Below are 15,976 nucleotides of genomic sequence, written 5' to 3' on the forward strand. Positions count from 1 at the left end.
CAGGTATCAATATGAAATTTAATTAAGATTTTACAGATTACATAAATATTAGTTAAAATATTAGGCATTAAACAAAAAAAAACTTTGAAAATAAAGATTTTATGTGAAGGCATCTTAATGTACATATCAGAAAACTGTTAAAACCGTGCATGTGTTTGTTTATTTAATGCGCCAATGATTCGGAACAATTTGCAATGTCATACAAACTTATTACATGATTTTATGATGATTAATATGATTTCAGAATCAATCAGATCATTGCACTTGATCAAGTAAAGAAAATTTTCACTAATTCAACTTGCTCGAATGCAGTTTTTCTTTTTCTCAAAACTCGAAGTAAGCTCGGATTTTGTATGAAGAAAAAGTCAACTTGACTCCGTATAAAATTCGAGTCGACTACGAGCTCTGCTTTATCTTTGTTCAACATGTATAAAATTTAAAAGGAAAAAAAATCCTATTTATTCTCATTTATGTAATGAATGGACATGCTTCTAAATTATGTTAAACAAATACAATTGAAATAGGTATATTTGACAATGAAAATAGTGCACGTATGAATGTATGTCTTCAATTAAACTTATTAAAGTAAATTGATGCTTATATTTCTGAATTGTTTTGTATACAGTCATGTGATAGTAGCTGGCGATGGAAGTTCATTTTGTAATCGTCGTGTTACTAGTTTTATTATTCATTTGTTTAGTCGGTTGGCTAGTAACCAATAAAAATCGTAACTATTTCAAACTGAGAGGTATTGCGTACATAAAACCGGCATTATTTTGTGGAAACTTTTTTAATACGTTACTAGAGTTAGAACATCACGAAAAATCAATACATTGGATTTATGAATACTTTAGAACAGAAAAGTAAGTATTATGCAGGCAATTCTGAACTGAATTTAAAATAACTTTATATTTAAGGATTTTCGGCATTTTCAACTTCTTGCGTCCAACAATCATAGTCAAAGATCTAAATTTAGCAAAACAAATAACCATTGATTATCATGACAATTTTAAAAATCGTGACTTTTATGATATTGATCATGTCTTAAACAAGTCATTATTCAACCAAAGAGGTGAAAACCGGATGAGTATGAGAAACTTAATGTAAATTATTTTAATTGCATGAGGGGTAATTCATTCATGACGACTAAAATCTATAACATAGACGTCATTTGTGAACATACCTTTATGTAATTAGAATTTACTGATGAACAAATCTTATTTCAGGGAAAGTTATTTTTCAAACGAAACATTCAAAAAATGCCATCATGAACAAAATGTTTCAAATTCAGAACTATTAGTAGATCACTTATGGAAAGATCATGAGGCAGTGAAAAGTATTAATATTATGTTCAATTTTCAACTTTTTCTAGTCAACACATATTGTGACATAATATTTGGAAGAAAATCGCAAAGAAATGAAGATGAAGTAATTTTATTAAAGATAATGAAGCAGGTCGAGAAAGATATGACATCTCTTAGTGGAAAAATTAAGATTATTTTGTTAACATACTTTCCTAGGATCTCTAAATTATTTCAAATTAAGATAATAAACTCTTCCGCATACGAATCTTTTAGAGTTTATGCAAATAAAGAAATGAGTTGCACATGTGATGGAGATAAGATTGGGCTGATAGACTATATATTAAAAAACAAAAAATTATTATCAAATGAGCACGACGAGATAATCCTTCAAATTTTCGCCTTCTTTATTGACGGCTTTTTCCTAACATCAAAATTATTTCAAGCATGTTGCTATGAACCCCGAATAGCACAGCGTTGCCGTCACGTCGACGCTACGTCGAAAAAAGTGCGGCTCGCCGCACTGCGAATCGACGGAAAATACCGTGACGGCGCCGTCACGGCGACACAAAACCGTGCATTTGACGTGGCGGCGCCGTGACGTCTTTCCAGGGGCGGATTTCGTACCGATTTGGTCGCCGCCACGTCGACGCAGAAAACCACGCAAGGCGGTCCTGGCGTCGCCGCCACGGCGAAAAATTTGTATGGGAGCGCGGCACCGCGAAAAAAAAACGGCGGCGCCCTGGAGACTACTTTACGTCGGTTTGAATTTTGAAATTATTATAGCATAAATTTATTAATTAACGACACTAAAAAAATGAACAATAAACAACAATAATCATTTTTACAAAATTCTATTTATTAAAGAATGGATTTATTAATTGTTTATTACAAATTAAATTTATAATTAAATTTTTTTTTCTGCAGAAGTTGAACCATCAGTTTTGTTATCAGTTACCTACATTGAAGACAAATAATTAAATAATAAAACATTTAAGCATTAAATTTAATATTTCAATTTACCTATCTTTTTTTTGGAACGTTTTTTTTCATACTTACGTTTTTATCATTTTTTTAATAATTAACTCTTTAATTATACTTACGTTTATTAAAACTTACAAGTGGTTTCCTTGTTTCTTAAATTTGATCCTTTTTTTCTTCCCTTTATCACTCAATTCTACACTAATTTATAATATTTTATATTTTTTCACTGTTTTCTTCCAATATTTTTGTACTAATGAGTTTTGCAGTACAAAACGCCGCCGAATTGACGCGAAATAAAATTGTACGTCGAATCACAATTTTCTTCATTTATAACCGCTGCGTCGACGCCAAGGTGAATTTTGCGTCGACGCCGAGGTGAATTTTGCGTCGCCGCTGCGTCGACGCCAAGATGAAATTTGCGTCGCCGCCAAGGTGAATTTTGCGTCGCCGCCAAGGTGAATTTTGCGTTGCCGCTACGTCGACGCCAGGGTGAATTTTGCGTCGACGCCGCGTCGACGTAATGTCGTGCCGCGAACACCGGTTGCACGACCGACTTGCGTCTTTTTTTGCCGCCTTGTGCTATTCGGGAACTCGGAATAAGTGAAAGCATGCAAGTTGAATTACGGAAATCTTTTATTAATTATAAACAATTTTGTGATTCTAAGTTACTACATTTATTTGTTTTGGAGACTTTAAGGAAATGGCCTCTAATTAATAATATTAATCGAGTATGTAATCGAAATTGCACAGTTGAAACTAAAAATGGAGAAAGACTAAAATTTTATTCAGGAGATTTAATTAAAATTCCTATAATACATATGAACAATGACTGTAAAAATTTTTCTGATCCATTAGCTTTTGATGTCAACAGATATTGCAAACTAAATGAACCAATCTTATCTTTTGGTTTCGGATTGCGATCGTGTTTCTGTGCAGATTTTGCACTAAATCACATTAAATCTATACTTTTTAAAATCATTCAAGACTTTCAAATATCTGTTGTCACTGAAACTTACGATTATGCCACACAATTTAGTGATCTTAAAGTAGATATAGTATTAAATGCATTTTCAAAAGATATGTGATTAAGTAGCTTTTTTCGTATACGACTACTTTGTAAGTGCCTAACTCTAGATAATATAATAAAATCATAAACCTAATTAAATTATGTTTTATGGTTGTTGATAAGGAACATTGACAGTATTTGAAATTGTAGAATTTCTTACAGCCGAATAGCGTATAGGATTAGAATTAATATCGTTGTTTGATTTTAAACGTCTTGTGACACAAACAATCAAAATTCCAATTATCACACCAAGTACCAAAACAATTACAATGGAAACAACTGTTAACATAATGGATTTTGGACGTAGAAACTGTGGAGGATCATAGACTGGAATTTTTAATGGTTTTGATTTGTAATCAGATGCACACACATAGTCAAATGGTAAGAGATACAGGAGTTTTGATGATAAATCACTAGGGCTTTTACATCTAGCTTCATCTGATTTCTTTGCCTTATTGAAGTAAGTTGAATTGTGATTAAAAAATTCCAAAGCTTTAATCATACTGCAATCACAATGCCAAGGATTTCCTGATAGCTTTAAATTGTGCAGTTTATTAAAATACTCTCTTGCTTTCGTAGAATTATCAGACTTTTCAACTTCAATCAGCTCACCGAAGCTCAATGTTTTTAATTGATTATTAGTAAGATCCAAGTCTTTTATATTAAACAATTTAAGAAGATCCTCCAAATCCATATCAGTTAATTTTTTGTTTTCAGTACAATGAAGTACTTCCAACATTTGAAGATCTTGAAAACTTTTCTTCTCAATCGTTTTCAATTCTTCCATAAAGCTGATGCTTAATTTTTCTAATTTTTCCAATCCAGTAAAACTTTGTGAATTAATCACTTCAATAGGATTTTTGTTGATCTGAAGATCTTTTAAACTTGATCCAATTAATGATAAACTTGCTGGAACTTCCAAAAATTGATTATCATTTAAAATAATTTCAGATAAATGTTTCATGTTTTCAAACAATTCGGAAGGAAGATCTGATATTCCTGTATGCTCTAAATGTAATATCTGTTAATAAAATTAAGTTTAAATAATTAAGTCTATAAAAATTCATTGTAATTTTTACCTCCAAATGTTGACAAGATGCTAAAGTTTGTAAAGTTCCATCGGCAATGTTTTTAAGGTCATTATGACTTAAAACAATCTTTTTTAAATTTGGAGTATGCTCAAATAATTTTTCATCGAGAAAGTTAATCTCATTATGACTTAAATCGAGCATCTGCAAATTTATTGGTGAATAGTCTTCATCAGAATGAGGTCCTCTAAATATGTCAGGATGTAAGGACTCTGAAGTAAGTTTATTATGAGATAAATCTAATGACACAATGTTTTTGACGTCAATAAATGCATTAACGGCTATTTCTGATAATTTGCAATTTTTGCATGTAAAAAATAGAGCAGCTTCCGACGATGGAAATTGTTGCAGCTTATTTATAGTATTAAATGACATTACATAAACTATTTCTGTAAAATATAAAATAAAAATTGATAGCGGACCTAATCGTTAGTCAGATATAATTTCTTTACCCTTATAACTATCACTTAAATCCTTTGGCCATTCCGAAAATATATTCTCCAGAGTATTCATCGAGCAATCGATAGTAAAAATCTCTTTATTATCATCCTCTGCATTAGGAACTGTGCAATTACATTTTTCACAAATTTCATTTCCTGACTCATATTTGTTATCATCGGATTCAGCTGTCACTACCACTTTTTCAAGTGAAAGCAACGACATGGACAAAAACACATAGAACACAAAATACTGAAAGATAAAAAAATACACCGAATTATATTTTAAACTCTCATTCGGACCATTGCTTGAAGTTCCAATTTATAAGTAGAAAATTCTCACTTTTTTCACCATAATACTATTTTGTTCTAGCAAGTCCCAAACAGTCTTTCTTTAATATTTTAAGTAAATTTAACGGAATCACGATAGTTCCTCTTGAATAATAAAGTATGACTGAAGATTTTTCATACTATTTACTCCTTATCAAGCGTAGCTATACTATCTATTATTAATTTTATCGTTATCAGCGTTACGATAAAACCTTACTTTTTAATCTATAGATGTGTTCAGTAAACTGAAAATTATCGTTTCTGCCAACAACTAGGTAAGCAGAATTGGAATTAAATTTTATCACAGTTATGTTATTCCTATTTAAATTTTAAAAGATTGAGTGAAAAAATCATAGTGATATTCGTGATATCAATGGTAGGTACTTAATTGAATGTGTGTACGGTACCTAGTAAAAATAAATAAATTTATTAAAAAAATCGATTTTTATTTTAAAAAAATGAACATATTTTGGCTTTAAACTTATCACATGTATAACAAATTCTTTAAAGACACTAAGCCAATTAATTATTAATGCTAAAAAGTACGTAGAAAATTAATATTAAAATTAAAACTAGAATGAAATGCAAAAGATTACAATAACAGTCTTTAGAAACTCTTTGGGAAATAACGTCGATAAAAATCAGACTGCTGGTTTGAAAATGTTTGCATTGGATTATGAGAAAAGATATTGTGATTTGGAGGAATTCCATTTAATTTTGCATCATTGAATGGAGAAGGGATTGCTGGACGAGGGATAGGACGAGCTGGTTGATTCATTAAGTTTTGATGCTGTTGCTGATGTTGCTGTTGTTGTTGATGATGTTGTGCAAGCATCCATTGATATTGAAGTTGTTGTGAATTTATTGAGCTTTCCGTTCTCATATTATAAAATGCAGATAATTGTTCTTGTGAATGTTGCTCTATAGGTCTATCTTGCGAAAGGTTATAACTTGTTGGTGTAGGAGGTTTCTTATGTGTTGTATAAGGATCAGTGTAATAGGTTGAACGTGGTGTACTTTGATAAGCTTTTGATAATTGACTTGGTTCTACATATTTTGTAGACTTTGCTTTTAATTTTAATTTTCTTTGCAGAGATTGTTGTTCTTTGTCGTTTGACATATCATTTCCTTGTGACGGATAGAATCTTGCAGAAGTAACATTTTCTGATTGGTGATTGAAAGACTGTTGAAGATTTTTGTACGAATTATCTCGTCCATCTAATAATTGACTTGAACGATCTTGATAAAATCCTTGTGAAGAATTTAATGAAATTTTTTGCATTTGCTTAAATTGATGAAGCTGCTTTAAATGCTCGGAATATTGTTGAGCCGTTAAATTTGATGGATCACGATGTAAACTTTGTAATTGATTGTAAGCCACAAGTGTTGCTTTTTCATCATTTGTCATGATTGGTGTACGGTGCTGTATTCTTGGAGATTTATCTAAAGGCCTTGTAAGTTTTGGACTAGTAAAAGTGTTCAATTGTGTTGGTTCTGGATGTTGGAGATATCGCTCAGGAGGTACATGTGAAACCAACTCTAATGGACGATTTAAAGATACTGGATTTGAATCTCCATCCTGTAATTTTTCTACCCGATCAACAAACCCTCTTTCACGTAACTCTCGTTCAAAATATAACTGATAACGCTGGTAATCAATTGTCGATTGATATGGTTTTAATGGTGGCTGCATTAAAGAATTTTGTAAAGTTTCGCGAAATAATGCACGAGGAGAAGAATTTTCGGATTGATGTGGTTTTTGAGAATTCGGAGTAAGTTGTGTTCTTTCTGTTTGTGGACTTCGTTGGGGTAATTCTGAAGTTTCATCGCTCATGAATCTTACACGTTTTTGTTGTGCATAGAGAGGCGGTGTTGGTTTTTGAGTATCCAGTTGTTTATGTTGAAATTGTAATGATTTTCCATCATTTAATGCCAAATTTGGCATTCGCTTCATTTCAGCTTCTCGCTTTTTAGATTCATATTCACCATTCATAAAATTCATAAAATGTCTTTCAATATTATTTGCATTTGTTGGTTTTGGAGTGAAAATTCTCTCATGACAACTTTGTCGTCTCTTTAAAATTTTAGATGCCTGCTTATTCAATTGTGACTGTTCATACAAAAAGCTTAAGCTAGACTTTGTTACAGGTAAAGATGATGATTTTATTACTTCATTTGGAAAAGGTTGAATCTTTTTGACGTCTACATTAGTTTTTATAGCCGGTGCATGATCAACATCAATAGTTTTACGACGAGATGTTATTGTATTGCGCAATATTGGGGTAGGTATGATTTCAGTTCCATTTTGATTAAGAGTTATGATTTCATTTAATGATAGCTGTCCGTTAATCATTGGTTCCCGAGTATTTGATGATGTATTAGATTCTATCGATTGTTGCTCTAATGATTGACGATTTGGAAGGACGTTATTCTGATAAGATATTGAAGGTTTATGATTTAAAATTGGAAATTTTTCCAATGTTGTCATTTGTTCTTTCATTGATACAGCAGGAAATCTGTCACTGAAAGCTCTTTGTAGAATTTGTTGTGATAATATTTGTGGTTTGATAATCTTATGAATAGGAGGAGATGATGAAGGTGTATCAACCAAAATTGGAGAAACAGAGTCAGCTTTAGACGAATTTAACGTTGGAAATGATTCATTTTCAATCTTTGGTTTTAACAAATGTTCTTCTAATGAGCTTCCTTTTGATAACAATGCAGGTAATATGGGAATATTATTCATTTGAGATTTTATCTCAGCTGATACCGTGTCAAATTGTTTATTAGCTTCAATCATATTGTGGATATTTTTGTCTTCTTCATTTATTGCATTCATAAGCCGACGAGCCATTCTTCGTCCTTTTAGAATATGATTATCAAATGGTCGTCTCTCAAAATTATGATTTTGAACACGAGAAAAAATACGAGATTTTATAACATCTCGATGATTTGTCATAAATGTCGAACCAGCCGTAAGATAAATCGGATCTGATCTGATAACAAAATTGTAACTTGTATCAGTTTGTAGTTTAGCTATTTTTCTTTGTGGATTTATACTTTGTGTAGAATCGGGCATTTCAAATGTCGATGACACTTTCTGCATCAAATTGGGTGAACTGTTTGTTTCATAATTATAATTCAACATATCTAATTGAGCATTTTTCCTTTTGACCATAAAATCAATAAGATACTGAAGAATTTTGGTTTTATTTAAATTGAACATCTCCTTGATTATTATCTCGTAGAATTTAATCATATTCACGAACCGCTCCTTATTCATTGATGGAATAAGATTCTTAAAATAATTTACTGTAGAATAAATCAATTAGACCTGATAATTATTTATATAATCAATCTGTTTAATTCACTCACCTAAATCTTTTGAGCTTGTAGGAAATTGAAGAAATTTCATTCTCATAAAGTCTTTCTGGTTTGGATTTGCTTCAAATTTTTGTCTTTTTATCAATTTTTTGGCTATTGTTGAGAGATCACTAACCGAAACATTACCAATATCATTCATTCTGCTATGAAATTCATCTTCATTCAACTGATTTCCTAAATATTCCTTAACTAGTTCTAAGATCTCTAATGTTTTCTTATTAATTTGCTTGTCTATTTCATGACTTAATATATTGAGCTCATCATTCAAAGATATATTTGCATGTTTTGGTATCGATGTTACTACTTTTGACATATCGACAGCATCTAGATTATAATATGATCCAGTTGATGTAAGAATATCAATTTTTACACAGCTACTACTAATTCCAGTCGTTTCTACACTATATGTTATTGATTTAGGCATGCGATCTGTAAATATATTTAATTCACTTTAGACGTAAAGGGACAATTTCAATGATCAATAGTAAGATTAATGAGGATTATGAATAAATTAACTAATCGGGTATTATGGACCCCCTTCTTCACTCGTTACAAGAGAAACAGAAATAAAATGTGTGAAAATTAATTTTAATGAAAATTTTGTTTAAAAGGGCAGAATGTAGTAAGGACTATTATGATGGGCACATGATGTGAATGATTAAATGTTCGTACAATAACTTAACAAGTAAGAATAATTAAAAACAAAAATAAAAAAAAAGTTGAGCATTTGAGTCAATAACGTAGGAAGTACGACAGTAATAAAATTTTTAGTCAAGCTTTATTTGATGCTTTTGGAGAAATACCTCCAAATTACATTTAATTTTTTTTATATGATTTTGATGAATTCTCACAGAAATACTTCTTATTTTCACTTACTTGTATTTTTAGTTCCTTCTATTCCAAAATCTAATATTGGCATGGATTTGGCCTTATTTTTCTTCTTTTTAAGGCCTTCAATTTCATCGTCTGATATGTCTATCACAAGGCGATCATCATCATCTATTATCTGTATATCTGTAAAATTCTTTTGAGAAACACTCTGTACAGACGATTCCTGATCTTTATCTTTTGGTAAGTCCTTTTCAGGTTCATATAAAATTTTCTTTAAATTTAGTTGAGTATCATTAACTTCTTTTGTAATCATACTTTCTAAAGGAACTATAGTTGATATTGTTGTTGACAGTGGTGTATTTACTGACGATGACAGAGCTGTGGAGGTAGATAATAAAGTTTTGAGTAATGTATCCTTTGATACGTCATTGTATGACATTTCACTAGTTGATTGTATTGTAGTAGTAGAAACAGTTGAATTGACAGTTGAAGCTGTTGTATTATTAATTATTGAGTTATCAATCACATTATTTTGTGATTCACATTTTTCTTCAACTTTTTCGTCACTCATTTTTGTTGTTTTGTTAATTATTTTATTTTATTTTTTCTAATATTTTAATCAGCCTTTCTATTTTCAATTCCAAAATTCTTGGCATTCATTCATTAAGTTTTTTTCATTGTATTCATATATTTTTTTTGAAAATTTGCGATATAAACAAATATCAGAATATAGCACTAGATCGTCATCATAACGATGAATAATTTTTTTCTGAGTAGACGTTAATCGACATATGTTCACTAACACATTTAAATATATTTCTTCTCTCTTCTGTTATTTTAAGACTGATAAGATTGCGTTATCATCCGTTTTTCCTCTCTTTGGCTTATCAATCAAAAATTTCGTTTTCCGTAAAATGTAATTCTCATAGTAAATTTATTATCGTGATTATACAATCAAATATAAAATATTTTAATATAAAGTAGATTTTCACTTTTCTTGATAATTTTCTAAATCTAATCACTTTTGCTCTAATTTCGAGTTCATCCATGAGACTTTTAGATTATGACAGTATATTGAAATACATTTGAGCGATAACAAAAAGAACACACAATATAACACAATTTTTATTCTCATCTTTTTCTCGGATCGGATTTGTCTGTTGCAAAAAAATGAAACTAAAATGGCTCGTAAATGAGACACAAATATTAATTTTCAAGTGATAAAATTTCTGACTCAATTTAAAATAAATAAAATATGATTGTATTCAAATGAATTTATGTAAAACAATACTCAAGTCTTTATACGACACAAATGAATTTCTCTTCTATACTGAACGCGCCCGCACTCAGTCACACTCTTTAATACTCCCTCTAAAGATCTCAAGTACTCTCTGCAAGTGATAAGGCTAGTAATCCGTAGAAAATTTTTCATATGTATGAAAAAATGAGTTTGAAATGAATTTAATTTAATTTATGCTGCTTCAACGCATTTTTCTTATTTTGTTTGTTTACGTATTCCTTAATAATTGCCAAAATTAGAATTGTTTTTAAAGACCTTAACAGTTTTTGAACTTTATAAATTTTAAGAAAAAATTAGTTCGAGAAGTTTAACATTTAAATTTTTACCATACAGTTTTAAGTCTCAAGTACAGTCAGCTAAACTATTGGATCAGTTTACAAATTTTAAAAATGCCTAACAAAATTATCGTGCAGATTAGATAAATTGAAGTTTATTTATTTAAAGCGATAAAAGCAATAAATAATTTAATAGAAATGATGGAAAGGTAAGTACCCAGGGATTTCAAACATACATGCATATTCTATGAAAAATGAATAAATATTTTCTAAAGAACAAAACGCAGTACTCTGACTATAGAGCATAAATATGATTTGATATCAACGTAAGAACTTTATTTATTTTTTTAAATACCTAAGAGATTAAAAATATTTTTAAAATGTGCTAGTCATTTATTCTTAAAATAAATTTTTTGATCAGCAGCTAACCTAATAATCAAGGCTAACGTTATCAATTTTTGTCGATTCATTTATCTCCCCTTCTGACACAATAATAGCGAACAACATTTAGATTAATTTATAATACGATTGTGATTGCGACTTACGAATGTGACAAGTGTAATTGGTATAAAAGGCAGTGCACACTCTATTTTAGTCCTCATTTATGAGTGTTATTTCAATGTATACAGAGCTCCTCTGTACACATTTTCATGGAGACTTCATAAAAATGTAATGCAATGTTATTATTCGAGATTCCGTAGCTTCACATTTAAAAAAAAAGACTTAGAATTTCTTAGATTGTTATTATTCGGCAAATTTAAATTTTGTTCCTAAATAAAACATGTATTATACTGAGCTTTTAAAAGTAATACATTATGAATTTTAAGGAATCAAAATTTTCAGATTAGAGTTTGGAAGGAATATGAAATCTCTCAGATTCTTAAAGTAATTATGAATTTATGACTAGAACTTAAATCATATAGAAATCGGGGAAATCCAAAATCGAGGATAATCCACTTTAGTGATTCGTCCATTAGTTTTTGATTAAGTCAGTTTTAATAAACTTTCGAAATAATCTAAAATTTATTAAGACCTTTTAAAAGCATATATTAATCAATTTAATTAAATTAAGTCATAAAACTATAACTTACTTCGATTTATAAAAGGATAATTTCGTTGAATATGTCCACTTATATTGAAGTTTTACACACTACTAACATATGAAAGGACATTGTTCTATCCATTTAAAATCATATGTGAATCATTCACAATGATTCCCACGCTGTATAAAATGGTTAGAGTATGCAATAAAGGGAGCCATAGGCTAAAAGCCACGTTAATATTGTAAACACTATGAAGAGGAATTCTCACTTCTACTACACATGCTTGAAAATGATTTGTGTGTATCGAATATAATAGAAATGAAAATATAGAATCTTACGTTTAATAATAAAATGTCATTAGCGCATTTAACTTATGAATAGCATAAAGCGGCTTTCACTGTTTCTAATTTTTTTTATCTTTATCTCAAAATAGATTTTTTATAGTCATGTCCTAGATAATTATACTACCAAAAAATTTATGGTTTATTTTCGCGTAAATTCTAATACTTTTCTTGTGACTCAATATTGTTCTTGGAAATTTATTTATGCTGGAGAGCACTTAATCTATAAACAAAGTGGAACGTGATCATCAACAAAAATGCGATATAAGAGATAGCATTAAAAACTTTGTGTGTGACCAACTTTTAATGAAATTATTAAATAAACAACAAATTGGAATATGATAAACACATTGTAAAGGTCTTAATATTTCTTTCAAATTTAAAATGATGACGAATTTTATAAATTTTAAATATATTATGTATTAAATAGTAGCACAAACCTTAAAAGCATTTGGAGGTTCATTCATTCTTTTTATTTAAATACACTGTTTATTATATTAGATCACAAATTAGCAAATTATGTATATGAAGCAAATTGTAATTTTCACAGATGTTCATACTTAATCGGAATACATCAAAGGATTGTATTAAATTTATAGCAACAAAAACTTGAATTAAACACAATTACGACAAGCGAAAAAGGACACGTAAGAACAAAATAATTTATTGAATGTTTGTATAGTTTACAGTATCGTTTGGATTATTGAACTAGCCTACGCAATTTTTTGAAATAAATGTTGGATTTACTTTTTTTAAACTCACTTGTAATACATTGAAATGAAATCATTTTATTATTTGCTCGTACGGTAATACTCTGTTTCATTTTCAAAAGTAAAATGAAGTTTTTAATGCCCTTATATAAGCTTTTAAATAATTTACTGTTAGTAATTTGCGGTATACTATTAATTACCTTGAGACAGAAGTGAGACAGTTTTTAATTGTAAGCCAGTGGCTTATGGGAGTCACAAAAAATGCAAAATGCAATTTTTTTTGTTTACAATTTATTTTTTTATTACTTACTAAGCCAAAAGCTTAGTAGTTTATCTCAGGACCTAACATTTGTTTAGTAAGCTACCGATTTAGTGACGAGTAGTGGCTTATAAAGTTAAAATAGAATAATGAAAATTCAATTTTTGTATTTCATTACACAAATGCAATGCGGATCACGATTTTACTATTCGTGTTCAACTAGATTTCATAATTTTGAGAGACTTGCATAAGAGTTTAGAAAGAGATTTACGATAATATGTAAGAATAATTAGCTTAACTTAAGATGATGACTTGCATGACGAAAAAACAAAAAGCATTTCCTAACGCACCTTCTTTTGAAGTTAATGTTTATTCAATCATTTTTATTTATTGATAATATCAAGCTACCTAGAATACAATCTCAACGCAACGAAGCACTAATTTAAACTAATTTTTTTTGACAACTGTTATTGTTCGTACAGAACAAATTGGGAGCCTTTATATATGAATTATCAAACGATAGTGAGAAAAATGTACGTACTAAATTGAGCAGGAAATATAGAAAATCGCCTTAAGAAGAAGTTTTACTAGCCTTAAAATTTTCTCTCATTATATGAGTGACATCTAAGTATAAAATTATTAAGTTCCAAAATTATTCAAATAGCTCCATAAACTAATACATTTTGAAAATATTCGAATAATAAAAAATCACAATAAAGTCTACAAAACTTCAAAAATGTTTCATTCAGAAGTGTTTCTAGGGAGGTATGGGCTTCATTCATAAAAAATTTCTAGAACTAACCTTGAAAATTTTCTGAATACGTCCCTGGCGCCTTAAATGTACGTATGTCTCATTCAAGATAGATATTTATTCAGGTGAATACGTTTTGAAGCTTATGGAAATAAGGAACAATTATCTGTAGATTAAATTAAAAATGTACATAAAAATAGAAATTTTAACCTAATAAAAATTATTTAAAATTTTCAAGCATGTACCTTATTCACACTATTCGCACGTGTCATATGTAACAATGCATTAATATTCATAATTAATGAAATTTTGCTATCAAATAGATTAGATAAAAAGCTTTTTCAAATATTTCCCTTCATGTTAATCATGTGAAAGTATATTTGCTTGCAAGAAATATGTATGTACATATGTAAAAATACATTATTTAAATTAGATTCGCGATGGTATTATTAAAGGACATTACGACCATACTTTAAAAGTTCTCATGCATCCTTTTTTTTAGTTTGCTATTGTACTTCATTTTTAGTCGATCAGCAGTAAGCACAAGATTAAAAGCTAGAGTAAAATATGGGTAAAATAAAGTATAATAAAATTCGTGGAGAGTTGAGAAATTTTGGATTTTTGTTTGAATTCATGGGACTTCAATATTTTTCTCTCGAAACATTTGGAGAAGAAGAATCTTCGGGACAACCTTCGTTATTTCGTGGAGTGTATTTTATTATTATTTCCTCACTTATCCTATGTTTTGCTGCATTGTATATTTTATTAGATTATGAAGAAATGTTAAAACAATTTTTAGAACAAAAAATTACGACCTACGCTGTACAGAATTCTATGAAGTTTGGAATGATTTTTGTTATAATAACAAGTACTGTACAATCCTTTTTTTCTACAAGGAAAATTAAGCACTTTTACAAAAATGTCGAATCAATCTTAGAAGTAATGTTTGTGGAATTCAAAATGCTCATTGATTTTAAAACAGTTGGCAGAATATTAAAATTCATTCTATTTGGAATTACTGTTTTCTTCTCACTTATACATTTAATTTTATTTACCCAGTCTGAAAGTGATCGAACTCATTTATTAGCAGTTGCTATATTTCCTGTAATTTTTTTATTGACAACAATTTTCAAATTCACCTTTTATGTGGTCATTGTTAACTATCAGTTGGAATCGTTGAAGAAAATAATTGTAAATATTTTTAAATCAGAATCATTAAAAATTGGTATGTATAGCAACGACAGTATTATAGTATCAAAAAAAATATATACTCCTAGTATTGTGTCAAAAAAGTTAATAAACGCTAAAAAGATTTATAACATGCTTTACGAGAATGCAACCTTAGTAAATGATAGCATGGGATTGACAATTTTAAATCTTCTAATTGTTCTTGTGATTGCCATAACAGCATCAGGATATGTAATTTTTGTACTATTAGTTGATGGAAATGAACAAAAAAAAATTCCAGGTAAAAACTTCAAATTAATTAATTTTTTTATTTACTTAAAGCATGTCTCTTTTATTGCCTACCTACATATTATCCAGAAACAATTTATTTTCTTGTTCTTGGACAAACAGTTTTGTGTATTATCGTGCTTGCTTGTCAAAAAACTCAAAAAATAGTAAGTTTTAAAATTAAAGTTAAATGAAATTCTAAAGTAATTATTTCTAGATGTCAAAACTTGCAACAGCACTCAGTAAAATAGAATGTGAAAACTATGAAGGTTTAAAGGAAGAATCTAGAGAATTTATCCATAAATTTTATATGCAGTTATGTCAACAGCCGATTATGTTTACAGCATATGGATTTTACAATATTAATTTAGCGTTATTAGCTAGCATTACAACAGGAATCGTATCATACCAAATTATTTTG

General features: G+C 29.3%; 3 protein-coding genes and 1 long non-coding RNA gene across 6 annotated transcripts; 2 read left to right on the top strand and 2 right to left on the bottom strand.

Moving 5' to 3' along the window:
• The first annotated feature begins 554 nt into the window (after nucleotides 1-554).
• Nucleotides 555-2,231, top strand: LOC139096007 (cytochrome P450 6j1-like). The gene is made up of 3 exons (XM_070647605.1): nucleotides 555-863; nucleotides 918-1,103; nucleotides 1,227-2,231. Exons 1-3 carry the CDS (start codon nucleotides 646-648, stop codon nucleotides 1,900-1,902), a joined length of 1,080 nt encoding a protein of 359 aa, XP_070503706.1. The 5' UTR covers nucleotides 555-645; the 3' UTR covers nucleotides 1,903-2,231.
• Nucleotides 2,232-2,900: 669 nt separating this feature from the next.
• On the bottom strand, nucleotides 2,901-5,370 carry LOC139096006 (phospholipase A2 inhibitor). The gene is made up of 4 exons (XM_070647604.1): nucleotides 5,220-5,370; nucleotides 4,892-5,129; nucleotides 4,431-4,828; nucleotides 2,901-4,372 (listed from the first exon to the last, which is right to left on the bottom strand). Exons 1-4 carry the CDS (start codon nucleotides 5,229-5,231, stop codon nucleotides 3,458-3,460), a joined length of 1,563 nt encoding a protein of 520 aa, XP_070503705.1. The 5' UTR covers nucleotides 5,232-5,370; the 3' UTR covers nucleotides 2,901-3,457.
• Nucleotides 5,371-5,610: 240 nt separating this feature from the next.
• Nucleotides 5,611-14,337, top strand: LOC139096009 (uncharacterized). Of its 2 annotated transcripts, XR_011544909.1 has the most exons (4): nucleotides 5,611-7,488; nucleotides 7,545-7,654; nucleotides 7,715-9,661; nucleotides 9,746-14,337. It is a non-coding gene; the product is annotated as an uncharacterized lncRNA (long non-coding RNA). The 2 variants fall into 2 exon arrangements; XR_011544908.1 differs by having other exon boundaries at nucleotides 5,617-7,488; nucleotides 7,715-14,337.
• Nucleotides 5,655-13,776, bottom strand: LOC139096005 (uncharacterized). Of its 2 annotated transcripts, XM_070647603.1 has the most exons (4): nucleotides 13,700-13,776; nucleotides 9,467-9,799; nucleotides 8,582-9,019; nucleotides 5,656-8,518 (listed from the first exon to the last, which is right to left on the bottom strand). In XM_070647603.1, the coding sequence occupies exons 2-4, from the start codon at nucleotides 9,732-9,734 to the stop codon at nucleotides 5,814-5,816; spliced, it is 3,411 nt and encodes a 1,136-aa protein (XP_070503704.1). In that variant the 5' UTR covers nucleotides 9,735-9,799; nucleotides 13,700-13,776; the 3' UTR covers nucleotides 5,656-5,813. The 2 variants fall into 2 exon arrangements, with proteins under 2 accessions (XP_070503702.1, XP_070503704.1); XM_070647601.1 differs by lacking the exon at nucleotides 13,700-13,776 and having other exon boundaries at nucleotides 5,655-8,518; nucleotides 9,467-11,738.
• Nucleotides 14,338-15,976: the final 1,639 nt, after the last annotated feature.

This window comes from Chironomus tepperi, unplaced genomic scaffold, assembly GCF_022539635.2.
Source record: "Chironomus tepperi strain 1889 unplaced genomic scaffold, CSIRO-AGI_Ctep_v1 contig_376, whole genome shotgun sequence".
Classification (NCBI taxonomy): Eukaryota; Metazoa; Arthropoda; class Insecta; order Diptera; family Chironomidae; genus Chironomus; species Chironomus tepperi.

Bases quoted from the DNA above. Each gene is read 5' to 3' on its own strand.
- LOC139096007 (XM_070647605.1), top strand. From the start codon at position 646: ATGGAAGTTCATTTTGTAATCGTCGTGTTACTAGTTTTATTATTCATT. The intron at 864-917 runs GTAAGTATTATG...TTTATATTTAAG, and splicing joins GAATACTTTAGAACAGAAAA to GATTTTCGGCATTTTCAACT. The intron at 1,104-1,226 runs GTAAATTATTTT...ATCTTATTTCAG, and splicing joins ATGAGTATGAGAAACTTAAT to GGAAAGTTATTTTTCAAACG.
- LOC139096006 (XM_070647604.1), bottom strand. The intron at 4,829-4,891 runs GTAAAGAAATTA...TATATTTTACAG, and splicing joins TTTAAGTGATAGTTATAAGG to AAATAGTTTATGTAATGTCA. The intron at 4,373-4,430 runs GTAAAAATTACA...TTTTATTAACAG, and splicing joins CATCTTGTCAACATTTGGAG to ATATTACATTTAGAGCATAC.
- LOC139096005 (XM_070647601.1), bottom strand. From the start codon at position 9,992: ATGAGTGACGAAAAAGTTGAAGAAAAATGTGAATCACAAAATAATGTG. The intron at 9,020-9,466 runs GTAAGTGAAAAT...ATATATTTACAG, and splicing joins AGAAGGAACTAAAAATACAA to ATCGCATGCCTAAATCAATA. The intron at 8,519-8,581 runs GTGAGTGAATTA...TTTATTCTACAG, and splicing joins TACAAGCTCAAAAGATTTAG to TAAATTATTTTAAGAATCTT.